The following is a 27,402-nucleotide window of genomic DNA, read 5'->3' on the forward strand; positions in this document are numbered from 1 at the left end:
TACTTTGGACCACGGTGTTCAGGTCCTTTGTTGAAAATGGTGGAGAAAAATGGTAGGAGTTTGAGTCCCTCACTCTGCGGAACCACGTACCCGCTCTGCACTGGTCATCGTGACTGTTGCGTTTGGGGAGGACTAAGCGCATCTTTTGTCCATCACTCGTGGTTTGGGTCTTGCAATGGCCACCATATTAATAGCTTAGCTCCCTTATTTCAGAGACCCTAAGGGGCCATCAGATACACATTGCGCAATCATTTCACGTGTCACTAAGAAACAAGACCACCGCTGTGCCTCTTATTAAGCTTTGTTTCTCCACTCCAGATCCACTCTGCCATATTGTGCTTTGTGATGACAGCACTAGAGAGAGACCTGTGAGCTACACCGTGCCTTTGCCTGTTGGCCAGCTTCCGCCACTCAGGGCCATTGGAGGGAAACAAGAAGGCGGGAGGAGGGAGAAGGGACTTGCTCCTTCCTCTTTGCTTCCCGTTCTTACTACTGTCCAGAGCACTGGCTCCTCTCCCAGGCGGCAGCTGTTGGTTCCAGCCTCCAGCTTTCCTCGGGACCTCAGAACTGGATTCATCATATGCCTCGAGAGGTACCGACACTAGGCAAGTCGCGCCTCCTTTTCAGAGGTCTGGGTTCCGGCCCGAGGTGGCAGGGATGCTGCTGGGTTTGCACATATTGTCCCTGAGTTATCTCTGTGTTCCCTTTGCCTTTTTGGTCCTCAATGCCTATATTATAAATTATCTCTCTCTCTCTCTCTCTCTCTCTCTCTATATATATATATATATATATACACACACATATATATGTATATATATAAAGTTTTATTTATTTTTGAGAGAGAGAGCAAGCATGAGCAGGGGAGGGGCAGAGAGAGAGGGAGACACAGAATCCGAAGCAGGCTCTAGGCTCTGAAGCTGTCAGCACAGAGCCCGACGCAGGGCTCGAACCCATGAACTGTGAGATCTTGACCTGAGCCAAAGCCGGATGCTTAACCAACTGAGCCACCCAGGTGCCCCCAACAAATTCTCTATATTAATTGTCCTCATCTGAAATGTGTTGTGTAGCTTGTGTTTCTGATTGACCCCGGAATAATGAAACCATTTTTCTCATCACTTACAGTTCTTATTTTATGCTTATTGAAAGAGTTCTTTTTGACTGATTGATTGATTTTTAAAGATCATATTTATTTTTTTAAGTTTACTTATCGATTTTGAGAGAAAGAGAGAGAGTGCACAGAAGGGGCAGAGAGAGGGAGAGAAAGAGAATCTCAAGCAGGCTCCATGCTGTCAACGCAGAGCCCGATGCGGGGACTCTAACCCACAAACTGTGGGATAATGCCCTGAGCCAAAGTTAGATGCTTAACTGACTGAGCCACCCAGGTGCCCCTTTAAAGATTTTATTTTTAAGTAATCTCCACATGCAACATGGGACTTGAACTTACTACCCCAAGATCAACAGTCCCATGCTTTACCTACTGAGCCAGCCAGATGCCCATCCTTTTGATTTATTTAAAGAAAATTTAATATATGTCTTGTGTACATATAAAAAAAATACTAGTGAATATATTTGATAAGAAATTTCTTTTAAAAAAATGTTTGTTTTTTTATTTATGAGAGAGAGAGAGAGAGAGTGCATGAGAAGGGCAGGGAGAGGGAGACAAAGAGTCCCAAGCAGGCTCCACTCGCTGTCACGAACTGTGAGGTCATGACCTGGGCCGAGATCAAGAGTCCGGCCGCTCAACTGACTGAGCCATCCAGGCGCCCCAATGGAACTTTCAGTACAAAGATACGATGGATGAAATCACTGGTTATTGGTGGTTGTACTCAATCTCCAGCCCCTCTCTCCTTCCCCGGAGGTGAGAGGGTGGGGCTAAAAGTTCCAGTCCTCCGATCACCTGGATGGTTCCCCCAGCAACCAGCTCTCATCCTTAGGGGTTTTTCAAAAGTCCCCACATAAACAGAAACTCCAGGGTGGCTCATAGGGCCTTGGTTTGAATAGCAAAAGACACCTTTATTGCTCTTGTCACTTAGGAAATTCCAAGGGTTTTAGGAGCTCTGTGCCAGAAATGGAGATGAAAACCAAATATATTTTTCTTATTTTGAGTCACAGTATCACAGGTGGAAATGGAAGTAGATCAGGGCAAGGAGTTTATGTAATCCCTCAGCCCCGCTCTACTTTCTGTATCCTGAGGACTCTTACTGCTTAAGTGTATGGTCTGTTTTCTCTGTTGGACTATGAACTCCATGAGGAAAGGGATTCTGATTCTTTTATTCTCCATTTTAGCCCTAGATGCCCAGTAAAAGTTTTTTTTTTAAGATTTTATTACTTTATTGCTTAAAAAAATATTTTATTTATAAGTAATCCCTACACCCAATATGGGGCTGGAACTCACAACCCTGAGATCAAGAGTTGCATGCTCTGCTTAGCCCTGAGCCTGAACATGGTTGGCATTCAGCAAATGTGTGTTAAAAGACAGAGAGAGAAAGAAGAATGGAGTGAGAGGTCCTTCAGTTTTGGTGTATGAATGGAAGTCCCTTAACCCTGTCCCCAAGAATGGCCCTCTTTGAGGCTTGGGTTAGTCAGGATTCTTCCGCGTTACAGTAGGCAGTTAGGTTCAAACAAGATACCTGGAGGCCAGCAAGGAGGAAGTTGTGGCCAGCTGTCAGGGCCCTGTCCTGGCAGCATGCCACAAGAAGCCAGATCAAAGCAGACAGGCTCAAGATGGCAGGCGTGCGCCGTAACAGGAAACCTCTGACCATATTAGGAAGAAAAAGTGTGAAACCCTGTTTCTCTGCTGCAAGTAATGAATATTTTGCCCCCTAGTTCCCAACTGCCGATAAAAGATAGGAACCCAAACCCCAGGGACACAGCTGTCTTTCTCTCTCTTGAGCTTGCTGGAGCTCACATCTCAATAGCGTACTTTCCTTTTAATAAACCTTCCTGCTTGTGTTGCGTGTCCGTTGTGCTGCATGTCTGTCTTTGAATTCTTCTTGTGACAAGACCAAGAACCTTTGGCGACTTTTGGGAGGGGCTGGGTCGAGGCCCCATGGCCGCTCGGTCTCCACAGTTCACCCAGCAAGGTCAGGAACCAACTCAAACCAGCTCACGAAAAGGGACTTATTAGCTCACATAACTGGCATGTTCAGGGATGCAGCTAGCTTAGGTACAGTGGGATCAGGACCCAAATAATGTTGGGGAGCTCTGTGGGCTTTCCATTGCTTGTTTTGATTTCCTCATCATGTTGATTTCATTCTCCATGTCGTGGGAGAGATGCCTACTACCAGTCACAAGAAGTCCAGCTTTGGGTTGACAGTCTGAAAATAGGAAAGTCCCTCTCCCTCCCAGTGTCCATCCGTCAGGTCTCAGGAAAGACTCTGATTGGACCTGTTTGGGTCACATGTCCGACTGTAGGGCAGTCTCCGATTGGCCAGTCTGCATTATGTGTCTGACTACCCCTCACCCCCACTCCCTGCCTCCACTGTGATGGGTGGTCCCATAGAGTTGGGTGGACATTGAGTGGGTTCTCCAAAGGAAGGCGTGTGGATCACAAACGTGCAGGCAGTGAGGGCTCTTTGACTCAAGTCCAATAATCCTTCCATTTGCCATATCCCTTCTTGATCAATTCATGCCTGACAAAGTTGGGAAGACTTTGATGCTGGAGGAGAGTCCTTTGATCAAAAAAAGTTGTGCTGGGCCAGTTTCGTTTTGCCTAGGCGAAAGTCCCTTTCAAGTGCAGAGCGTTTGATCTCAGTGGAATACTGGGTTGTCTTGCTGATGCGCACAAATGTACGATAGTTAGCAGGCTACCTGTGGTTTTACTGAGGCAAAGACGGACATCAGACTCCTGAGTTTCCACCAGTTAGTTTCAGGCAAGCACATAACAAGGGCTGAGTCTCCATGGACTCGCTTCCTTTATTTAACTGGCTCGTGCTTCTCTTTCCTTCACTTTTATTTATTTTCTTACAATTATTTTTTAAAGTATTTATTTATTTATTTACTTATTTTTATTTATTTAATCTCTACACCCAACGTGGGGCTCGAACTCATGACCTTGTGATCAAGAGTTGCATGCTCTTCTGCCTGAGCCAGCCGGGCGCCCTCCACTTTTCTTTTTCATTGATCCCTCAGCATATGCATATTAAATGGTGCAATACCATAGCTATATTTTACCAAGAGTTTTTCGATGAGTGTGCTTTGTAATTATCTTTGTAATTACAAAAAGCTTATTAACATTTGCTATTACAGGGGCGCCTGGGTGGCTCAGTCGGTTGAGCGTCCGACTTCGGCTCAGGTCGTGATCTCACAGCTCGTGAGTTGGAGCCCTGCGTCGGGCTCTGTGCTGACGGCTCGGAGCCTGGAGCCCGCTTCAGATTCCGTGTCTCCCTCTCTCTCTGCCCCAAACCCACTCGCATTCTGTCTCTGTCTCTCTCAAAAATAAATAAACATAAACAAACCAAAGTTGCTATTACAAATATTGTATCTGCTCTTATAAGTGTACCTTCACTGGAGCCACCTCATAGCCACCCTGGGGTGACTATCCCTGTTATCTATTGCTGTGTAACAAACCACCCCAAAACTTAGTGGCGTAGCACAGGGATCATTTTCCTCCCAAGTATGACATTTGGGTGGGGCTCGGCAGGGATAGCTCATCTCCACTCCACATGGGGAGCCCAGTTGGGACTGGAGGATCTATTTCCAAGATGGCGCACCCATATGGTGCAAGTTGGTCCTGGCTATTAGCTGGAAGCTCGGCTAGATGCTTCAATTCGTCTTTACGTGGGCCTCTCTCAGTATGCTGGCTGGGTTCCTAGAGAAGTAGTGGAGGTTGCCAGTCTCCAAGGGCCTGTGCCCAGAAATTGGTGGGGCATCACTGCCACCATGTTCTTTTGGTCCAAAAAGTCCCAGAAGCCACCCTAGTTCAAGGGGAGGGAGCAGAGACCTCACATCTTGATAGGAATTGTCATAAAGTCTTTGGCCATCTTTAACCTACCACAGTGCTTCATAGCACAGGCTTCTGGGCACCTTTTCCTTTCCTGATAGACTGACTTATTTAAAACTTAAACATGGCTGGTGTTAAGGAGCTCATCTCATACATTTTTGTAGTTGCTTTCTTTCTTTCTTTCTTTTTTTTAATGTTTATTCATTTTTGAGAGAGAGAGAGAGAAAGAGCAGGGTAGGGGGAACAGACAGGAGAGGGGGACAGAGGACCCGAAGCGGGCTCTGCGCTGACAGCAGAGACCCTGGTGAGGGACTTGAACTCAAGAACCGCGACATTATGACTGAAGTCGGAAGCCTAACCAACTGAGCCACCCAGGTGCCTCCGTCGCTTTATTTTTAAACTACAACAACAGACTACCACACACTGAAATTTCAAGATAGATTGCATTGCCATTAATTTTTTTCTGGTGGCGAGACTCTTCTGCATCTAATGAATTTATAATAATTTGGAATGACCCGAGAGACTGGTCTGAGACGGTGACATCTCAAAGAGAATGAAAAAACAGGTGACAGACTTCTGAAACATTTTGCACGGAGCACTAAACTTGGGGCCTTCTCCAGAAGAGCAGGCGAATCAGTTTTACTTATGCAGAACTGAGAAAGGAGCGAGACAGGATATTCTGCTGGTCTTTTCTTCCCTGCTTAAATACATCTGTTACATGCTGTTTTTTATTTCAGGGTTGATGGATTGGTCGTGTGATGTACTTGGATTAAATACTTGGGCTAAAGCATCTCATATATTTGCCCATCAGCTTCACTCTGTGGCAGATTTACATTCCGTCTGGGGTGCCAGATTGAATTAAATGCTTCTTTAAAGCCTGCAGTCTGACAAAAGCCTTGCCCCGCTCAGCATTTTTACTGTATTAAAAAAATAAGCATCTGCAGGGAAATGATGCAGCCTACGGTTTCTTTTCTCAGGAAGAATCCAATTTGGCTCTTGGGGTTGATGTTGTAATTGGTCAGAGAACTGAGGATCCTAACTGAGGCTGAAGCCTGGAGAAAGGTGGACAGTCCAGACTCCAGGTCCCCATCTGAACCATCCCGCCCCGCCTGTATCACAGGATGTCTGGTTGATGCAGTGGCTGAATACTGTTTCTGAGGGTATGTTTTGTGTAACCGGCACTTTGACACTCCTCTGCCATCCTGTGGGACCACACACACTTCACCGTGTCTTAGGTTTGAAGGATTGTTTGCTCTCTTAATGTCTTGTCACCCAGTGTTCATGAGAAGGGAGCCCACAGGTGATGAGATGGCTGTTTTCACGACTTAATATTTAGAGGACGGCTGGAAGGAGGTGGATTTTCGAAGCAAATCACCTGTGTAATTGTTCTCAGCCTGAGAATGGAGGCTAGGATAGGAATATCTACCCCTTAGGGTTGTGGCAACAGTTAACGCAGGTAAAAGCTGGTTAGTGCATGTGTTAGTTACCTATCGCTGTGTAACAAAACGCCCCCCTCACAAAACCCCCCACAAAAACTTAGCAGCTTAAAACAACAGGCATTATGTCAAAGTTTCTGTGGGTCAGGAATCTGGGAGCGGTTTAGGTGGGGGGTTCTGACTCAGGGTGTCTCATGAGGCTGCGTTCAAGGTGGTGGCCATCACTGTAGTCATCCAAGGGCTGGGTGGGAGTAGGTCTGCTTCTAGGCTTACGCACATGGCTCTTGGCAGATCTCAGTTCCTTACGTGGACCTCTCCATCCGTGCCTGGATGGCCTGAGCCAGCGACTCGAGAGGGAGAGAGAGAGAGAGAACAGCCTCTTGGTGGGTGAACGCTCTAGTCTTTTCATAACCTGAGCAAGTGATGGAACAGAGAGAGAGAGAGAGAGAGAGAGAGAGAGAAAGAAAACAGTCTCTTGGTGGGTGAATGCTACAGTCTTTTTATAACATAACCTTGAAAATTACATCCTGTCACTTCTTTTTCTAAATGTATTTATTTTGAGAGAGAGAGAGAAAGAGCGAGCGCACGAGCAGGGGAGGGGCAGAGAGAGAATCCCAAGCAGGCCCCGAGCTATCATTGCAGAGTCCGATGCTGGGCTCGGTCTCACGAACCCAGAGATCATGACCTGAGCCAAGATCAAGAGTCGGAGGCTTAACCGACTGAGCCACCCAGGTGTCCCAACATCCTGTCACCTCTGCTCTATTTGCTGGAAGCGAATCACTCAGTTCCACTCACACTCGGCAGGAGGGGAATTAGTCCATCTCTCTGAGGATGTATCAAAGAGTTTGTGACCCTGTCTTTAAAACCACCACGACACAGTTTTGGGGACGCAGTCAGTACTCAATAAATGACTAGAAGTTGGAATTGGTTTAGCAGACAAAGTCACGTCTTGGTGACTCAATTGGCTACGCCCTCACTTTCATCAGACCAAAGGACTTGGGGGCTCCACAGTGGGTTGGAGATTACACCCAGGGAACCTCCACAAGAAAACGAGGATTTTTCTCTTTCCTTTTCTACCACTTGGGGAGGGGGGATGCTTCCAGAGATCTCCTCTCTTGTGCTGGGTCAGTGAGTCTAAACACTGCAGGGTAGGAATACACATCACTTAAAATTCCCTTCTCTAGACTGGCCATGTCTAGTCCCTTGACACTGGGTGCAGGGGTTTCCCAACTTGGGAGAGGGATAAAACCATGGGCACCCCCGGGACCAGGGGCAGAGCATGTCCCCTGGGAGGGTCACCCCCCGCCCCCCTGCCATCCTCTCACCCCTAGCAATTTTAAATCCCAAAAGCAGAGATGATTTTTTATTTTTTAAAAAACGAGAGGGAGAGCGTGAGAGAGAATCCCAGGCAGGCTCTGCATTGCCAGCTCAGAACCCAACTCGGGGCTCAATCCCGTGACCTGTGAAATTGCGACCTGTGCTGAAATTGAGAGCCGGCTGCTTAACCAACTGAGCCACTCAGGCATCCCCCCCAGAGATGATTAAAAAGAAAGAAAGTATTTATTTCACTATAGAGTGTAACCACAAATTTGGACAAAAGAGAAAGGAAAAAAAAAAAAAAAGCCTCCACAAGCCTAATACCACTACTGTTGACATTTTGCGATCTGTCCTTGCCAGAGTCTCCCCTGTGGGTGGCTTTCTAGTTTTATATAGTTCTAAGTAGTTCACAACTATAATTTCATGTCCTGCTTCTTTCCGCTGGACTTTGTCACACGTGTATCTTTACTGCACGGTCTTCACCTCTGGGCGTTTTTGAGAGCCGCGTAGTATTTTGTTGGGTGAATGTCCATAGTTTGCTTGGCTAGTCCTTTTTCTCACTGGCACAGAGCCCAACGCGGGGCTTGAACTCACGAACTGTGAGATCAGGATGTGAGCCGAGATCAGGAGTCAGGATGCTTAACTGACTGGAGCCACTCAGGCGCCTCTACCCCTTTAAGAGTCCCATTAATGAAATATGGCTGGGGTGGGGGTGGCTGGCTGTCCTGGTTGGTGGAGAGGAGGACGCTTGATCTCGGGGTGGTGAGTTCGAGCCCCCCATTGGGTGTAGGGATTACTTAAGGAAAAAAAAAAAGGAAAAAAGAAATTTCACCTGAAACCAATATTACACTATATGTTAACTAAGTGGAATTTAAGAAACTTAACTATGGGCTGGAAATGTAAAACCTTTTCCTCTGGGGAATCATTTCATGGCTTCTAAACTTGGGACAGTCCTTTCTTTTGTCATAGCACCGCTTCTCCACCTCCAGTTTTTGTGTGGCTTTTTTTTTTCTTTTGTCTTTATTTTTGAGAGAGAGAAACAGTATGTGAGTGGGGTAGGGGCAGAGGGAGACAGAGGCAGAATCTGAAGCAGGCTCCAGGCTCTGAGCCGTCAGCACAGAGCCCGATGCGGGGCTCGAACCCACGAACCATGAGATCATGACCTGAGCCGGACTTGGATACTTAACCAAATGAGCCACGCAGGTGTCCCCAATTTCTGTATGGCTTTTAAAAAATTCCTCAGGAATTAATTTCGAAGTATAGCATGAACTAGGGGTTTGAAATGAGATTTCTTTTTGAATTTTTTTTTTTAACATTTATTTTTGAGACAGAGACAGCATGAACGGGGGAGGGTCAGAGAGAGAGGGAGACATAGAATCCGAAGCAGGCTCCAGGCTCCGAGCTGTCAGCACAGAGCCCGACGCGGGGCTAGAACTCACGAACTGCGAGATCATGACCGGAGCCGAAGTCGGACACTTAACCGACTGAGCCACCCAGGCGCCCCTATTTTCTTTTCCAAATTACTTATCAGTTTTACAAGGAAAATACCAGGGAAGGCATCTCTAATCAGCTAACCCATGAAACCATGTCTTATGAAACACAAACAAGGCTGGCTGAAATTCTGATGGAATTCACGATCTGGCAGATGATGGGAGCAGATGTCACACAGGCATCAGTGAATTATTTGTTGAAGCACCTTGAACTTTTATTGGCACAAGGAGCTTACCGCCGTTGGTAACTGGTTAGGTGTGTGATGTGTGTGACCTTACGGGACAGTCTGAATTCAAGGATTTGTTTTACAAAACGTTTTGGAAAAGGGCGGCCAGGCTGACGGGCCCCATATCTGGTTTACATGTAATTTGTATGAACTATGGCGAACCCAGCCCCCTGGGGTTAGAGAGAGATCCTTAGATGGCTCAGCCCTGGACAAATGATGCCAAGTATCGTCCCAGGGAAGTACTCCCCTCCAGGCTCAGACTGCCGAGTGTCACTACTGTAACTGCACGACTGGAGGGAGAGGGGTCTGCAGACAAGCAGTGGGCCTGGGGGCGGAGGCTGAAAGAGGAAGAGGATGTTCCCAGAAAAGGGCCCTGGATCCAGAAAGCCTGTGTCCCTTGAATTCTGAACACATACGTGGACAGTAAGAACCAGTGAAGAAGCAATCATTTAGGGTCCTGAGCTTTGAAAGATCACCATGATTATTTTATGTACAAATGCTTTCCTTTCCATGATCTACTCCTAAATGGGACGAAAATGCCTGACAGGAGTGTAGGAAGGGAGCAGATCTCTGGGGAGGAAGAAGAGCGAGAAGAGGTAAGAGAACCAGAAAGTAATCGCATTGTTTATTGTACAAATGCAGCTGGAAATGCCTCCTTGCTGAGCCAGGCTCCGTACAAACAGCAGGTGAATCACCTCAGAAAGAATCCTCTCTGAAAGATAGCATGGTGACAGTTTTACAAAACGTGCTCGGGCAGGCCAGAGGCAGAGTGTTGTTCGAGATGCCAGAGGGCAAGGGCACGGTGCCGAGCAGGAGGGAAGAGAAGAGAACACAGAGGTTGAAGATTAAGTCGGGGAGTGCAGTCTTGGGGCGGGCGCAGCTCTGAATACAGCTGCTCAGGGAGAAACCTGTTTAGATACGGTGGCTTGGCAGGAGCTGTCCTGTCTCTGCCTGGTGACAGTGGCTGGGCCTAAGATGATAAACTGGGCTGGCCCCCCTGGGTTCTGGGAACAGAGGCCGTGGTGAGGTGGGCAGGGTGGAGGCCTCAGGGCCACCCCAGACAGGGGCTCGTGGGAGTCACCTACCCTCTCTGGGCTGATATCTTCATCAAGGGTGACAGTCCCACCTGCCTGAGATGGTTGAGGACAATAGAGCGTCTGCTTTATAAAGTGCCTGCCACAAACCCTTAGGAAGATGAGGACAGTTCCGCCTGTGACACGATCTGCAGGCGGGATCCTGGTTCATCTGAAGAGAAGACCAGAAGGAAATGGAACTGCTGGGTGCTGGACGGGGACAGAACTGAGCCAGCCTGGTGCTCAAGGGCAGTCCACTTGCGGATGGGCCTGGCTGTGGGAGGCGACCCTGCCTCCCAGGCACCAGACCGGAGGGGAGACCACTGGCTGGCCTCCCTCAGCCTTGACATGCCCCCTGCGTGTTCTCTTGGTCACTGTGACAACCTGAGTGGTCTTCGGCAACCACAATGGTGGGACAGAGGCGCAGCTGTGGGCCTGGGTGGGAGAAGGCTGGCTGTCACAACTCTTCCTTGTTGCTGTCGTGGGGCTGGAGCAGCGGAGGCCCTGGGGCCAGGGGGCCACCCTCGGGCCCCTGGGCCCCGTCCTCGCGGCGCCTGCCCACGGTGGCATAGTCCTGCGGGAACCTGCGCTCCGCTCCGTGCCGCCGGAGGCTCTCAGTTCCCACGAGCCCCTGCGTTCTCAGGTACCCCTGCTGGCAGAAGGGAGGCAGCTTCTGGTGTGTTAGGGCAAACAGGAAGCAGGACTCTACACAGAAGCGAAAGGAGATAAATGAGTAAGATGGAAGATGAGGAGGGGCTGCCGACGTCCCAGGGCCTCACCCAGGCCTTGAGCTGGGAGCTCACTTTTGTGGGTACCTCCCATCCGATCTGAGTAGCCACGGATCTCGTCCCTCCCCAAGGTTCCAAGAATAGGAGGCTTCCCGGACATTCTGGAAGAACAAGGCTCCAAATGGAAAGCAAAAACCACAGATATGACTCAGCTCCTAGGGGTCTGGGCCCAACATGGTGCTCTGCAGGGAGCCAGCCCCAGCTGGGAGCTCGGCCACCCTGAAGCAGACCCCTCAGCCTTTTCTTCTAGAAGCTGGCCTGGCTGGGGCCAGGAGCTGGGTGGTCGGTCAGTCCTATTCTGAGCTCAGAGCTGCCTGCGAGGATTTATCCACCTCAGCAATATCTGGGTTGCACATACCGTGTGTAAAGCACTGTGCGAAGCACGGTGTTCTAAGCACCATGCGGGGCGGGCAGAGGAAACTGGCAAACCCTCGTCTGTACCACAGCAGAGAGTTGGCACACAGATCCAGTCTGCTCTATCAGGAAACAGCTGTGGATGTTTATGATCCAGAGATATGAAGAAACCACCAGAAGAGCGAGAAGTAGTTCCTTCTGGGGAACGAGGGTGTAAGTGAGAAGTCTTTTAGCTAAGCGCTTATGTAACTTTCACTTACAAAACAGAAAAGACGAAACAGATAGGGGCTCAGTCTTCTCAGGGATTAGAGACAAGATGAGAAGGAGCAAATGTCCAAAACTGTCTTGAGGCTTAGATCTCAAAAACAAAAAACAACCCCCTCCCTCCCCCCTCCCCCCTCCCCCGCCCACCCCAAACAGGCACATTACAAAGGACGTTGTGAGGCTTGCATGGGTGAACAGGCTGTAGGGAGCTACACGGATAGTATTTCCTATTTTATTTCTGACTTATGCACGGACGGCCCATGGGAGAACGGCCCTGAGCAGGGAAGACCGCAGGTGCAGGGGAGGACGGCGGAGCGGCAGACTTTTGGCAAGCACCACCTTCCGGTGACATACGTCACCCCTTCTGCAGGGGCCAGGGGGCGGAGGAGCCCAGCAGAATCTGGGGCCAAAGCTAGCAGCTGCACATCAGCTAAGGGGGTCGAGGAGAGCCCGCTTCCCTGCCAGCTGGCCCCGAGGCGGGAGGACTCTTCCAAGGTAAAGGCAGTGAGGCTCAGTGGCTTGCAGTGCTGAGCGGGATCTGGGGGGTGGGAGCCAGGAGGCTGCAGGGCCCGAATGAGGCACTGTGGTGGCCGTGCCCCAGGGTGGGATACACTCCCTAACAGGCACGGTCGTCTTCGTGTACTCCCGAAACCTCGAGAAACAGGCAGGAATTTTGTCGCTGAGATCTTTAGACCTGTATCACGTAATTTCCTGTGCAAGCGCATGGTCACGGTTGATAGTCTGCGGATGCCAGCCCTTCAAAGCTGCTTAGCCCTGCGTTACTAATTACCTCTGAGCATCTACGTATATTTAGACTATGAATTTAAACTATTGTTTCAAGCCATCCCTCTCTTTAAAAAAAGTGTTTTTTAATGTTTATTTTTGAGAGAGAGAGAGAGAGACAGACAGACAGACAGACTGTGAGTGGGGGGCGGACAGACAGAGAGGGAGATACAGAATCTGAAACAGGCTCTAGGCTCTGAGCTGTCAGCACAGAGCCCAATGCGGGGCTGGAACTCATGAACTGTGAGATCATGACCTGAGCTGAAGTTGGATGCTTAACCGACTCAGCCACCCAGGCGCCCCAAGCCATCTCTCTTAATATATGCATTTTGATTTCAAAGTTGACTGAGGCTGTTGAGAGGACACCGACCATCTGTAACCTGATTTGATAGCAATAGTGCCTGATATACAACTGATGTTCAAAAGATGTTTGCTGAACACAAAAGAGTGGATGTCCTAGGCATTCAGGGGGGGTTAAAAAAAGACAAAAATTTGGCTTGTCTCCCTCTGGATCGTCAGTTCTCCCTCTGGATCGTCAGACTTCTGTCAATGCTATCTTCCAGTTCATCAATTCTCTCTTCACCTCTGTCTAAAGCGCTACTTTATCTTTAGGTTGAGTTTCTAATTACACATTTTTTTTCACTTCCAGAAGTCTTACTTGGATCTTTCTGAGAGCTGACCAGTCAATTATATTTTTAAGAATCTGTTTGTTTCCTTATATGTTTAATTTTTTAAAATTTATCTTAAAGTTTATCTATTTTGAGAGAGTGAGAGTGAGTGCACATGCATGAGCAGGGGAGGGGCAGAGAGAGACAGAGAGAGTCCCAAGCAGGCTCCATGCTGCCAGTGCAGAGTCTGACTTGGGGCTCAAACTCCCCAACCGTGAGATCACGACCTGAGCTGAAATCAAGAGTCAGATGCTTAACTGACTGAGCCACCTAGGCGCTCCATTTTTCTTACATATTTTAGACAGACTTTGTCTCCTCTGTTTGTAACTATTCCAATTCCCACAGTTTTTTTTGGTTTGATCCCACAGTTTGTTTTTTCTACTGACGCTCCCTCATGGCTATTTGTGTCCTTATATGTTAAGTGCTTTTTGCTTGGTTGGGGAGGGACACGGGTTCACCTTAACCTGGAGCTTCATCTGTGGGAATGTTTTTTTGAGTCCTAGTTTTAAAGTGTGTTTCTTCACAGAAGACTTGCATTTACTTCTGTGATTTTTGCACACCGATGGTGTGAAGTTTGGCCCCAAACTCACATGAGCGAGGCTTAGTGGTTAGAAACTCTCAGGAGAGGGGTGCCTGGGTGGCTCAGTCAGTTGAGCGTCCAACTTCAGCTCAGGTCATGATCTCGCGGTCTGTGACTTCGAGCCCCGCATCAGGCTCTGTGCTGACGGCTCAGACCCTGGAGCCTGCTTCGGATTCTGTGTCTCCCTCTCTCTCTGACCCTCCCCCGCTCATGCTCCTGTCTCTCTCTCTCTGTCAAAAATAAATAAAACATTAAAAAAAAAAATTAAAAAAAAAAAAAAGAAATTCTCAGGAGAGATTCTCCCTTACTCTACCCAGAGCCCAAAAGCATGAGTCTCCATCATCTTCTCTTGGGAGTGTTTTGTGCCTCCTAGTGGATCCACTGAGATCCAAGCTTATGTGAGAGTCTCTAAACAGACTTCCTACCCTGCTGCTTTACCTTCCCACCCGCAAGTGCTGTCAGTTACCCGGGCTCTAGACTACTGATAATTGGTGACAGACCATGTCCAGCAATGGCCTTATGCTTTTCTTAGCATCCGGCCTCTGGAGAGTTCCCTTTTTTTCCTGCCGGTTCTTTAAAAGTGACATTTGGGGCTCAGTCAGTTGAGTGTCTCTTGATTTCAGCTCAGGTCATGATCCCAAGGTCATGGGATCGAGCCCCGCATCGGGTTCCACGCTGAGCACAGAGCCTGCTTGGGATTCTCTCTCTTTCTCCCTCCCTCTGCCCCTCTCCCCAGCTTTCTCTCTAAAATAAATAAAATGAAAAAAAAATTAAACAAAATGACATTCAATTCAGCAACTTCAGGTGTGCTGTCCTGGGAGAGGTATCTGCGGACATCTAGTCTATGCCGTGGATAACCGAATTCTCAAGTTTAGATTTCTAGATGTGAATCCTGAAACCTCAGGGGAAACGGATCTACCTGGTCTTCTTTCAACCTCCGGCTCACCGACTCTGTCCTTCTAGGAACTGAAGTTACCTGCATAGAAGCTTCGCAGATCGGTGTCCAAACAGTTCTCCAGGAAGCGCCTCAGAGGTAAGATGTGCCCCACCGGGGCGGTCCAGTCCGTCAAGAAATCTTCCACGATGTGGTGGATGGCTGTGGGCCGAGGCAGGGCCCAGTCGGCAGGGCGGAACCTCACCTCCTGCTCTGTGGGGACGAGAGGGGAGACGCGTCAGGGCCCGGCGGGCTCCCATCCTGGAGCTGACAGCGTGGTTCCCACACATCCCAGGTGCTTCCCGCGCTCCCTCACGCTCGGCTCACCGGCCACACTCTGCGCTGGGCAGCGGCCGGCCTGTTCAACGGCCATCTCTGTGTTTGCAAGGTTGGCGCGAGGGAGGGACTGGATCTGTTCCCTGTGGTATCGGAAAGCGGAACCAAGACTAATTACTTGCACTTGGTGTTTTTCTAAGACGCGCATGGACTGAGGGCCACGGTGATTGCTTCAGAACTGCTCTTTCTCTGAGGAGACTCGGAGGCCCCGCGAGAAGGGTCTGGGGGCTCATCTAGTCCAGCCTCCCACCTGGTGTGGACTCCCTTCAGTGGTGTCCCGGACAGACGGCCATTAAGTCGCGACTCGACCATCCTCATACTGGGAAACTCGATGTCCGGGGGCGACCTGTTCCACTGCTGGACAGCTTTGAGTATGAGTCACTCCTGATTCTGAATAGAAGCCTGCGCTCCTGTCACTTTGACCTGCTGATACTACCTCTGCCTGTTTTTAGAATACGTCTTCCCAGGGACAGCTCTTTAGTTTCTGGAGCAGGAATCGCGTTCCCTAGCGGGGAGGGGGGGTTCATCTGTTGGTAGCTACTCTGTGCCAAGCACCGTGCTGACATTCTGTGTTTTCAGTTTTTGTTTTAAAGACCTTATCTTATTAAAAAAAAAATTTTTTTTTTACATTTACTTGTTTTTGAGAGAGACAGAGAGACAGAGCATGAGCAGGGGAGGGGCAGGCAGAGAGAGAGACACACACACACACCCACAGAATCGGAAGCAGGCTCCAGGCTTTGAGCTGTCAGCACAGAGCCCGATGCAGGGACTGAACCCATGAACTGTGGGATCATGACCTGACCTGAAGTCGGATGCTTAACTGACTGAGCCGCTTGGGTGCCCCAAGACTTTGTTTAAAAAAAATTTTTTTTAATGTTTGTTTTTGAGAGAGAGACAAAGCGTGGGCAGGGGAGGGGCAGAGAGAGTGAGAGAGCAAGAGAGAGCGAGAGATTGAGACAGACACAGAATCTGAAACAGGCTCCAGGCTCTGAGCTGTCAGCACAGAGCCCGACACAGGGCTCGAACTCATGAGCTGTGAGATCACTGGCCTGAACCGAAGTCGGACGCTTAACCGACTGAGACACCTAAGCACCCCTATTTTATTTTTAAGTAATCTCTACGCTCAGTGTGGGGGCTTGAACTCAAAACCTCAAGATCAAGAGTCGGATGCTCTACTGAGTGAGCCAGCCGGGTGCCCCACGTTCTGTGTTTTTTTTTTTTTTTAATCTCGTTTATCTTCACACAATTCTACTGTTAGCCCCACTTTACAAATGAGGAAGCGGAGGCTCAGAGAGTGTAGGTAACGGTCCAAGGCCACGCAGCAAGGAAAAGGGCAGCCTGGGAACGCTGCCCGGCTTTTCCGCGCTTTTTATGCTGCACGCCTGTGTTAATCATGTCCAGCTCCTATCCCTGCGCCCTCTGAGAGTCAGTCTCCAGGTCCCCTCCCTCTCCACGCTCAGCTTCCCTTGGAGACACAGAGCAAGACCGTGGCGCCTGGAGGAGATCACGACACTCCACGTGTGGCCTGCCCAGGTCACGGTATGCGCCAGAACCTGGGAACGTCGTTTCTCACTCGTGGACCCTGTGCCTCGTTTGCTCTGTGGGCGGAGTCCCCAGTGCCCTCCCCACCCCGTGTCCTCCTGTCAGCTGAAAGTGTTGTGTGAGGGCTTAGCGGTGACGAGGTAACGGGCAGCGGGGGCCGAGCGGTGTCGGGGGACAGCAGAGGCCTGGCTCACCGGTGGGGAGGTGCCTGTAGTAGTAGATGACGGGGTGGAGGAAGTTGGACTGCCACGCGTCTTCCGTGTGCCCCACGGACCGGTCATGAAAGAAGACGTCCTTGTCGGGCCCAGAGAAATTTCTGCCATACTCCATGATGATGACGAAGAGCCCGTGCCTGGCCCTCCTTCCTGTGATGGTCTCCAGCTGGGCCAGCATCTGCACGGGGAGCTCCTCCAGGTACTCAAATGCCGTGGCGTTCCTGGGGATAAGGGCAGCGCGGGCCGCCAAGACCCTCAGTGCCGCGGCAGAGGTGGGGCAGGTGCGCGCGTGCCTCTCGTGCAATTGCCTACGGGCTCCGATTGTTGTGCACACACCTCACTTGAGCCTTACTGTCACAGCTGAACCCCGACTTACACAGGAGACAGATTCCAGAAAACTCTGAGTAACCTGAAAGGTATCTGGGGAAAGGGTGACCCGGGCTGAGAGGCCAGTCACGGAAAAGCCCCGGGAGGGAGCCTGGGTGTCTTCGAGGGACGGGAGGGAGGCAGGCCGGCTTCGAGTGGAGGGGCAGGAGAAGGGCTGGGGGCAGGTCGAGGAGGGCTTGTGGGTGCCATGACGGGAACACTCGGTTTCATGTGGGTTCTCCCACTCGCTTTCTCCCTGAGAAGTAAAGGCCACCGGCCCCTGGAGAGTGCTGCGCAGAGACGAACGTGTGTGACTCAGGTTTTAAGAGGACCGCCCGGCCGCTGTGTTGAAAGCAGACCACGGGCAGAGGTGCGAGGCTGTAGGTGGTTCAGGTGAGAGATGCTGGGGGGCTGGACCAAGGCGGCGCCACCGGGGCGGGTGAGGGGTGGTCAGATTCTTGACAGAATTTGAAGGCAGCGCTTACGGGGTGTGGGGCGAGTCGGAGTGTGGAGAGTGGGTATGGAAGAGAGGAGTCAGGGTGCGGGGTATCTTGTGCTGAGCACAGGCGAATTCCTCACGTGTCCTTGAACTTGGCGAGCTGTCACCCTCCCTGGCTTTGGGTCGGGCTGCTCCCTCTGAGAGATGCCCCCTGCATGTGACCTGTCCTCTGAGCACCCTTCTCCATCCCTGCTCTGCTGTGTGTCGTCTGTGATCTGCCACCTGTCACTTAACTGATAAGGAGACAACACGGTCCTGGCCTGAGGGAGACCCTTCATCCGCATCGCTGCGGTTTACTGCTCATCCGCTCAGTGCCAAGTGCGGTCTACCAGTTACCTTTACTCCTGCCTGCAACGTAAAGGTTATTATCCCCATTCCGCAGATGTGAGAAAGGCTCAGAGAGGCTAAGTGACTTGCCCAAGGTCACACAGGCAGACGGCGGCAGAGCTGGGAGGCACACCCAGGTCCGTCTGTCTGTCGAGCTTGTGGTGTTGATTTCATTGATTTCCACCACCCCCCCGCCGCCCCTGCCCCCGCCCCCTGAAGGCTTCACTTAGGAGGGAACCACTGGGCCACTCCATGCCAGGGATAGGCAGAGAAGAGCTCCGACCCGTGAATGGTGGAGCTGGGCTACTCACTCCTTCAGCAGGACGACATCGGCCAGCACGCCGAACATCTGGTAGAGCCCAGAAGCCTCGTTGATGCGCCGGATGATGGAGCTCGTCAGCTGTGAGACGGGGTGCTCGGTGGAGGGCCAGGCGACGCCGTGGTGGCGATGCTCCAGCAGGCGGTGGACGGCACGCGCTGAAACGGCCAGGGGGAGGAACAGCATGCCATACTTCAGATTTCATCTTTCACCACCCAGAGGGACGCACGGCCCCTGCCAACTTCTTGGGGCTCAATAACGCTTGTGTGCGGGGCTCCAAAATGCCTCCGGCGGGGCGCCTGGGAGGCTCAGTCGGTTAAGCATCCGACTGTTGACTTCGGCTCACGTCATGATCCCACAGTTTGTGAGTCCGAAGGCCGTGCTGGGCTCCGTGCTGGCAACTTGGAGCCTGCTTGGGATTCTCTCCATCTCCTCTCTTGCTGGCCCTCCCCAGCTCTTACTCTGTCTCTCAAAATAAATAAACTTAAAAAAAAAAAGAAAAAAAAGAACATGCCTTTGGAGCAGAGTCAGTCAAGGTTTCCCACCAAGGGCCAGATGGGCCGTATTTTGGGCTCTACAGCCCGGTCGGCTGCACTACTCAGTTCTGCTTCCGGCGTGAAAACAGCCCGAGTGGGTACCTGAATGGATGGGAGTGGCTGGATCCGGCTCCAGGCCAGAGTGGGCCCGGCCCCGCTTTAGGGCCCCCTGCACGTGGATGTCCCACGCTACCCCTCACAGGTGCTAGGTCAACCCCGGACCCTGAGCCTCCCTCTGACCCCGCTCCCCTTCCCGGGGTTTTGTTCCCCTCAGAGACTCCCAGCTGGGAAACCTTTCAGTGCCTCCCGTCCTCCAGAGTCTAAATCCAAGCTGTCCCTAAATTCTACTGATGGAAGGACAGCACAGTGACAGCTGTCTGAAATGACAGGGAGATGTTCTGCCGCATATCTGGGGCTGCCGTGCACAGTTGTGGAATTGGGCTTGCTCTTCCAAAACAAATCAACACGATATCCAAATCCGAGAAAGGCAAGAACACAGACAGACCACGCGCGTGACGGGAGACTCAGCTCGCCAACAGTCACGGGAGAAGCTGTTCGGCCTCCCCAGACACCCGGCTCTGGAGGAAACGATGGCTAAGCTGAGTTTTGCACAAGGTCGAGGAACTGCGCAGCCAGTGGGGTCTGGGGAGGGTGCCCTGACAAAAGGGGCCACAATCTTGGGAGAGCCTGGCACGTTCTGAAAAGCAGGCAAGGGACCAGGCTGGAAAGGTGAGCTGGCAGGGGCCTGGCAAAGCTTGGAATGGCACGCCAAGGAGCTGGAGCCTTCCCCGGGGGAGGAGGGGAGCCACTAAGAGCGGCTTAAGCTGTAAGCAGGGGAAAGAGAAGATTTTTTGTTTATTTCTAGAAAGGGTGTTTTGGCAGGCAGCTGGAAGAGATACAGGAGGGGGCCGGGCCGGGCGTCTGGCCTGTCCTTCCGTGTGGTATTGGTCTGTGCCGTTCACATTTTATCTTCTGTTGCTTTCCTCTGCCTTACTGTTTGCTTCTGGTCTCCTGTGGGACCCGTTTCTCAGGTCTGAGCAGGATATGTGGGCCACGTCACCCCTCCCCCAGCAGGATCCTCAGCCGGTAGTAGTGACCACACAGCAACCCAGGACTGCTTCCCATTTGCCTGGAGCTTCGTGGTCGGCTGTGAGCTTTAGAATCAGACACGTGTGCGTTCGTATTACCCTTCTGCCAACTGGCTCGGTGACTCTGGGCAAGTTACTTAAGTTCTCTGTGCCCCAGTTTCCTTATCTGGAAGAATGGTGCAGAAATAACAGGGGTGCCGTGAGGATTAAGTATGTGAGCTGGGGAAAGGTCAGGGGACCGAAGGAAGGAGGTGGGGGGGGGGGGCAGGATCTGTCAGGAGAGCAGGTGCAGGGAGGGTAACATGCATGGGAACAATGATGAAGGTTTTTTTTTTCCTGTAAGAAAATTTTTTTTAACGTTTATTTTTGACACAGAGAAAGAAAGCGAGCAGGGGAGGGGAAGAGAGAGAGGGAGACACAGAATCTGAAGCAGGCTTCAGGATCTGAACTACCAGCACCGAGCCCGACGTAGGGCTCGAACCCACAGACCGTGAGATCAGGACCTGAGCCAAAGTGAGATCATGACCTGAGCCGAAGTCGGACACTTAACTGACTGAGCCACCCAGGCGCCCCAAGGATTTCTTATCGGGGAGACACAGCTAAAGGGACAGATGCTTCTCCTTCTGGGTGTGTGTGTTTGTATTCGATCTGCGGATATTTTGGCTTATAGATGGCAAACACTCTCTCTGGTTTCCTTCTCCGACAACACCCATCACCCGTGGGCCATAAAATACATTGTCTGGAAATCAAACATGGTTATTTTTCCCTGCCAAACAGGAAGGATAGTCAAATGCAAAAATGAACATTAAGCCACTGGGAGTCATCAAATTAAACACGGAAATGCCAGGATGCGGGAAGCCTCGTGGTGTCTATGGCAGAGTCAACTGGTCCACATAACACTCACCATGCAATCAAGTACCCATCCAATAGCCCGCCTGAGGTGCAGAGAATTTATACGCTCACGACTGATTTAATTTGACCGCAATTTTGACTGAAATTTGTTGGTACCCAGAGAATCTGTGTGTAATGCTTCATAGCTACAGGTCCCCGGGTATTGCCTTATTTAGTCCTTACAACAGCCCCGAGGGCGGAAAGTTCACCTCGATTACATCTCTGATGTCAGGCCGTCCAGATGAGGCTTCTAGAGAGGTCATAAAGCCTCACCTCTCAGACCACCCAGCGGGGGAGGAACCCACATCAGCACCCCCCAAGCTTGGCCTTCTTGCCAATACCTGGTACCTCGCTGGCACGGGACTCAAGCATGTAACTTGCCAACTCCCAATGTACTTAACTTTCATACCTCATCTGACACTTTCCTGGACAAATTACTCAGACCACAAAAACATGCTGCCATCTGTCCCGGACAGATCGACCTATCGACTACTGATAAGCAATCTCATTGAGGCTGCTGGAAATCAGGAGTATGTTTATAAACCCTGGGGTTTATTCTCTCTGCCGGGCTCACCTGTGTATCGGAATCCATGAATGAAGCCCCCGGCCGATTTCCGGTAATCCACCGAGTGGCTGGCGGTACCCAGGACAAAGAGACCCCGGCTTCCTTTGGACTCATAGCTAGCTTTCACCAGTGGGTACTTCTTGCTGAACTCACCTCCAGAAGACAGTCGGAGGGACCTGTGAGCAGAAAGTGTGGTTAACAGAAATCACTGCTGTGTATGAAACACGTATGCTGCGCTCAGCCCTGAGCTAAGTCTAAGTGCTTTATATCCCTTGTTGCATTTAAACCACACCATGACCTTGGAAGGTGGGTATGATTATCTCCATGTAACAGACGAGGATAACCGAGGCTCAGGTTGAAGTTGGGGCGGGTCAGGGATGGGGCCAGGATTCAAGCCTGACTGGAGGCTTAGGCTCTGGGCTCTGACTTAATGGGATGGCAGTCTGGTTGAGGCCTTCCAGCTTCTCCTTGTCCGCCCGTGCTCTGGCCAGAGAAAAGTGAGACACTGGACGGATTCTTTAATACCAAACCTTGCCAAGGTACTGGGGCAGCGATGTCTAAAGCAAGGTAGTTCACAATCGTAAGTGACGTTGGCAGCCACCATTTTGTTAAGCATAGAACATGTGCCGAGTACTTTCTGGATTAATCCTCACAGTGGCCCTGTGAGAAAGTATGATCCCCGTTTTAGTGATGAAGAGACCGGACACAGCACGGTTAAGTAACTGTCCCAGAGCCCGCAGATTTGCTAAGTGGAGAATCTCAGGCCGACACCAGTGCCTGTGTCCTTAGCCACCTTGCAGCAAATTCACCATTTTATTCTGCCTCGGCTCATCTTCCCCTCTCTCCGGTGGAAGATCACAACGCAGAAAAAGACCCACTGTTGCTGCTGCTACCCGATGGAGGGCCTCAGGGCCATCGGTCCCTGTGAGGACAGAGAGCTCATGTCCTGGGTGGGAGATGAGGCAGCAGCTACATCCACTGTGACGGCGCAGTCCTGAAAGCCGTTGCTGGCCCACTGGACGGTGACTCTCCCCCCCTCCCCCCCCCCCCCCAAGGGGAGATATCAGAAGGGATTTGCTAAGTGATCCCAACTCCTCCCCCGTTTGGACTCACTTGTCGAAAATGGAGAAGTCGAAGTTCCAGCCCAGGCAGCGGATGACCCGGTCGTAGGCCACGCGCATGGCGAAGTTGTCATTGTCGTCCTGGGGGAGGGTGATGGCGTCGGCGCTCTGGTTGCCTTCCTCCAGGAAGAACTTCAGGGTGACGCGGAACTTGCCCTCACGGTCCTTCACGATGGCCAGATCCGTCAGGTCGGACTCCAGCAACCCGTCCAAGGACTTCAGCTGGTAGGTGTCCAGCAGGCCGTTGTTGATGGCCCTGGGGCCCAAGGGAAATGCCAAGAGAGAGAAAGGAGTCCATATGGGGGACAAGGAGGCTCAGAGGAAGGGGTGGTTGGTCCGGTGGGGTCAGGAAGGGCTTTCGATCCACAAGCAGCCGCGCAGCATACCTGAGGTCTCCAACATAGTGGGTGGCCCAGGACAGCCGGACGCGGGAGCGACTCAGCATGTGGATGAAGTTGGTGACACCCAAGATGTTCTCTGCTGTCTCAAAGGCAGAGTTCCCCCGCCCCAGGATCAGCACATTCTGACCCTCGAAGTCCTTGGGGTCCACGGACACAGACTCGTATCCCTCCGTGTATTCGGAGCCCGGGAAGTCAACCTGGTTGGGGACCGACAAACCGGTGGCTACCAGAAGGACGCTGCAGGGAGGGGACAGAGGGAAGATGGCTTAGTCTCTCAGCTGTAAGACTACTATGTGAAAAGCATTCCTTGGATTAGCTGCCTGGCTCGCCCGCCTCGCGCAGACTGCTGGCTCCTAAAAGAACACAGGAGAACGTCCATTCCTTCATCCATTTAGGGACCCATCCCCGAGTATCTGAGAGATGTGACCCCTACCCTCACTGAGCCCACCCTAGCGGACAGTCTCCTTTCCATGTTCCTGGGATGATCCCAGACATGAGAATCAACCTGACTCCCTGAGGTGACACGTGAGAAATCGAATCGTTCACCTAATTTTGGACACAGCCGTTAGGGCCACTGTCACCCTCAGGGGTGACAATGAAACTCAGTGGTCTACTTTCTCTTTTCTGACCAGCCTGGCAGATGCAGTAGTTTCCAGGAACTAAGTGTTCCGTGCATCAACTTACTGCCTAAAGCAACCGTGAGTTGGGGTCATCTGGCTTGCTTTCCAGGTGAGGAGACACAAGCCCTGCAGGCCCACGACAGCGGAGCCAGAACCTGAAACCGGATCAGCCTGATTCCCGAGTCTGGCCCTTCATACTGGTGGGCATTACAGTCCAGTAGGGGCACAGCCGGGAGCGGGATCCTGCGGGGCCTGCAGGTTGGTTTGGTAACAGGTGGTTTCAAAAACAGAACTTCTGACCCTTGTTCACGCAGCTCGGATCCGACGCCCCCATGGTGTCGCTGGGTTGTCTAAGTGCAAGGGTCCAAGCTGGCACTACCCTTCTTTCCCCGGGGCTGTAACAAGCAAGGAGCAAGGCTGGGCCTCCGGCAAAAGGCATGAGAATTTGAACTCTGGGCACCTGCCTGGAGCCGGGTGTCAGGCTAATGGCCAGGAAGGGAGGGAGCAGTCTGGTATAGCAGAAACAGGTTTTGGGGGTCAGGAAGACACAGCCTGGGTCAGACTGCAGCTGGATCGCTTATAAACTGTGTGACACAGCGCCGGTTAATCAACTTCTCTGGGCCTCAATTCTTCATCTGTAAAACTGGGACCAGAGAACTCCCCGCCAGGGTCCTTGCGGGGATTAAATAAGGGCAGTGCGGTGCGTGACTCCGAGTTTGGGCTGTCTACACAATATCGGGCTTTGTCCCAAGCCAAAGCCAGCCAACACCGAATGCTGGTGGCACTGCCTGTTGGACCTCTCACTCTTGTTCAGTCCTGAAATCCCACCGGGCCCATCCAACACTTGCTGGATGTTTTTCCCACAATGTATTTTGGGGAACACCAGTTCTAGGAGATGCTCTGCCAAAAGAGCTTTGCGGGTACATGTGTTTAGGCAATGCTGAATGCCCAGTGCCAGAGTGCCACAGTGAACACGAAGGTCTTAAACACTGACAAATCCTGCAGGAAAGAGCTGGTAAGTATCTTCCACGCACATTTGATCATAATTTTTTTGGAAACATTTGGGCAACGTTGGGTGAGCTGAACCTCTTAGCACTGGATTTCAGTGGGAGCAAGGAGTGGCAGAAATGCGCGTATTCTCTCATTTCTTCCAAACTTACCCGCCAACCAAGGGGTGGCAGCAGATCGGCTCCGGGGCCAGGTTCCTTACCTGCACCGGTGTGCGTGGCCCATCTGGTCCGTCAGGATGAAGTAATGGCCGTTCCAGGCCTGCCGATCCTTGTTCAGAGTGACGTGGGCAATGGTCGTGTTGTACAGCACGTGGAGCCCCAGCCTGTCTGCGAAGTCATCCAGGTAGCGCACCATGTCGCCCGCATCGGGGAAGTAGGCGCTGGAGTAGTGCCTGAAGAGCAGCCGCGGGTCGTGGCTGAGCAGAGAGTTCCAGTCGTGGCGGAGGTTGAACTCGGCGTTGGCCTTGCCCGTGTGCCGCTTGTTGATGCTGATGAGCTTGCGGTGGCGTGGGTAGCGCGTGAAGAAGCTGCCGGGCCGCGGGGCGCGCTCAAACACCGCGTAGTCCCTCCCGGCCCGCTGCAGGAAGTAGGCCATCTGCAGGCCCGCGGGCCCGGCGCCCAGGACGCAGTAGTCCCGGTGCGGGGGCCCGGAGGTCGGGGCTGGGCGCAAGCACAGAGCCGGGTGCAGGGCGAAGGTCAGGAGCAGCCCGGGCGGGCCCCACAGCCCGGCCGCGGCCAAGAGGCTCATCCTGTGGCAGACCAGGGATGTGGGGACTTGCACCCTGCTTGGTCCCTCCAGGACCGGGGAGATGGGCGAAGGGCTGGGGACCGAGAGAGGGGCAGGGGCTCGCCCACCGCAATCTGAAGTCGGGCCAGGACCACACCCAAAGACCCTCTGAGCTCATTTGCCTGCCTTCATCCTTTCAAGCTCGAATCTGGGGCTCCCCCCAGGCATCCCTAACGCCTCCATCTCCTCCAGGGCCTCGGTTCCCAGGGGCGCCACCCTCCTTCTTATTGCCATAGTAGTACGAGGGCGGGTGTTCCCCCATTCCTCCCCTAATTTGAGGGTGCCCAGCACCCTTCCCGGGCCCTCCCCAGCTGAGACCCTCGAGGTACGCTTCTTTGGCCACGCCCCCGTCCTCAGGTCCTGGACCGGAGGAGGTGTGGCCTGCACGAGCCCCGCCCCCTCCAGGTGCCGGGCGCGCCGGGCTCCCCGGTCACGTGACAGGGATGCCCCAGAACACCTGTCGCCACGCGGCGCTAGGCCGCAGTCCTGCCGGCGCGGGCTCCCCGGGGGCCGCTCCCCACGCGTGCGCGGTGCCCACGTCTGCAGCACCCACTTCCCTGCACGGAGCGCGAACGTCCCAGCCGCACGGGAGGCAGCCCGCAGTCGACTGGGGCCGCGCTCTGCCCGCGGGTGCCCCGGCGGCCCCGCCCCTCCCGCCCGGCCAATGGCAGAGGGCGGGGGTCACGTGCGCGGCGCGCAGCACGCCGGGACGGGCGGGGGGGCTGCGGGCTCCCGGCGGCGCGGGACGGGCGCGCACGTGCTGCCAGCGGGCTGGAGCCGCCGGAGGCTGGTGGCGCTGGGGATCGCGGCGCTCTTGGGGCGCCGGGCTCTCGTTTTAAAGCTGTACGTCTCCACGTGTAGGTGAGGCACAGGGGCAGGTGACTTTTGGAGATAAACCCAGTTCTTACACTCTGCTATTAACGTCGCCAAAGACTTGTTGGCTACCCAGTTTGGGGAGCCTGGAAGCCAGGTTAGTGAAGTCAGGACAGAAAAAAGAAATTAACAGGTGTTTGCTACAGGGTTTCAGTCTGTTGTTTGCAAAGTAACATCCGTGATTGGCTGACTGTCCCACCAACCCGGAGAAGCAGGCGATTCTGTTTCCTACATTGTGTAGCTACTGGCCAAAATGGAAGTTTAGGAGCGATTTGCTTGAGACCACCCAGTTCGGTGGAACCTGGAATTCACCCCTCCCCTTTTACTCCAAATTATGAGCTCTTTCCAAGAAGTTTCTAATTCATGAGTCACGTGTTGTATTCTTGGTAATGTTGTAAACAAAGGGGCCTGTGATAGGCCAGTATAGACGCAAATCCACTGCTAATTCACAGCAACTGGGTGTGGCTGAAGCACGCAACGTGGATGGATGGCCGGATGATGGAGAACCGCTTTTCAGGTGAACTGGCTGATGGAGGTTGGCTTTGCAGAGGTGGAATGTGGATTCTGCATTAGATTTACAGGGCAGAACATATGCAGTTTTGAGAATACAGGAACCTTCAAGGGGGCGTTAAGCAGTTCGGTGAGACGGGGCCAAGAGTGCTCCTGGTTAGGGCAGTCATGCCTAGTGTGGAAAGAACTCTGCGGTCTAGCTTCGCATGGCTGGAGCCTCTAGTTAAAAATTGGCCCTGGGTCCTTTAGAGAAGTCTCCCTCCATCTCTCAGAACAACGTATCCACTAAGGAATGCCACTCATCTATTTATAGGTTGTGTCCACATCAGAGAAAAGTTCCATAGAGCAGAAATGATCTTATTCACTCTGGTGACCTCGGTGCTTTCTCCAGTATCTGGCAAATAGGGAGCCATCAGTAAGCATTTGTTGACTAAACACCAAAACCAGACGGGCTATGCCAAGTACCTAACCAAAACTAAGGTAGGAAGGTCTGCTTCCTAGTGGTTGTGAAGACTTGAGAATATGTGCTGGCAAGTAACG

The 27,402-nt window shown here is 52.2% G+C and overlaps 1 protein-coding gene and 2 long non-coding RNA genes across 8 annotated transcripts; 2 read left to right on the forward strand and 1 right to left on the reverse strand.

Moving 5' to 3' along the window:
• Positions 1-9,157: 9,157 nt before the first annotated feature.
• FOXRED2 (FAD dependent oxidoreductase domain containing 2) lies at positions 9,158-26,106 on the reverse strand. 3 transcript variants are annotated; one of them, XM_007096491.3, is made up of 8 exons: positions 24,893-26,106; positions 23,048-23,299; positions 22,654-22,917; positions 21,550-21,716; positions 18,453-18,618; positions 16,929-17,170; positions 14,899-15,069; positions 9,158-11,190 (listed from the first exon to the last, which is right to left on the reverse strand). In XM_007096491.3, exons 1-8 carry the CDS (start codon positions 25,438-25,440, stop codon positions 10,943-10,945), a joined length of 2,058 nt encoding a protein of 685 aa, XP_007096553.2. In that variant the 5' UTR covers positions 25,441-26,106; the 3' UTR covers positions 9,158-10,942. The 3 variants fall into 3 exon arrangements, with proteins under 3 accessions (XP_007096553.2, XP_042849105.1, XP_042849106.1); XM_042993171.1 differs by lacking the exon at positions 23,048-23,299; XM_042993172.1 differs by lacking the exons at positions 16,929-17,170; positions 18,453-18,618.
• LOC122240459 lies at positions 12,315-15,771 on the forward strand. Its single transcript, XR_006220230.1, has 3 exons — positions 12,315-12,386; positions 14,886-14,955; positions 15,333-15,771. It is a non-coding gene; the product is annotated as an uncharacterized LOC122240459 (long non-coding RNA).
• LOC122240460 lies at positions 17,059-18,545 on the forward strand. Of its 4 annotated transcripts, none has more exons than XR_006220232.1 (5): positions 17,059-17,148; positions 17,310-17,365; positions 17,580-17,708; positions 18,056-18,175; positions 18,464-18,545. It is a non-coding gene; the product is annotated as an uncharacterized LOC122240460 (long non-coding RNA). The 4 variants fall into 4 exon arrangements; XR_006220231.1 differs by having other exon boundaries at positions 18,461-18,530; XR_006220233.1 differs by lacking the exon at positions 18,056-18,175 and having other exon boundaries at positions 18,464-18,533.
• Positions 26,107-27,402: the final 1,296 nt, after the last annotated feature.

The sequence above is a fragment of the Panthera tigris genome, chromosome B4 (assembly GCF_018350195.1).
Source record: "Panthera tigris isolate Pti1 chromosome B4, P.tigris_Pti1_mat1.1, whole genome shotgun sequence".
Classification (NCBI taxonomy): domain Eukaryota; kingdom Metazoa; phylum Chordata; class Mammalia; order Carnivora; family Felidae; genus Panthera; species Panthera tigris.

Coding starts and splice junctions, on each gene's coding strand:
- FOXRED2 (XM_007096491.3), bottom strand. CDS start 25,440: ATGAGCCTCTTGGCCGCGGCCGGGCTGTGGGGCCCGCCCGGGCTGCTC. Junction 23,300..24,892: donor GGCCACGCACACCGGTGCAG/GTAAGGAACCTG, acceptor CCCTCCCTGCAG/CGTCCTTCTGGTAGCCACCG. Junction 18,619..21,549: donor TCATGGATTCCGATACACAG/GTGAGCCCGGCA, acceptor TGGCCGTTTCAG/CGCGTGCCGTCCACCGCCTG.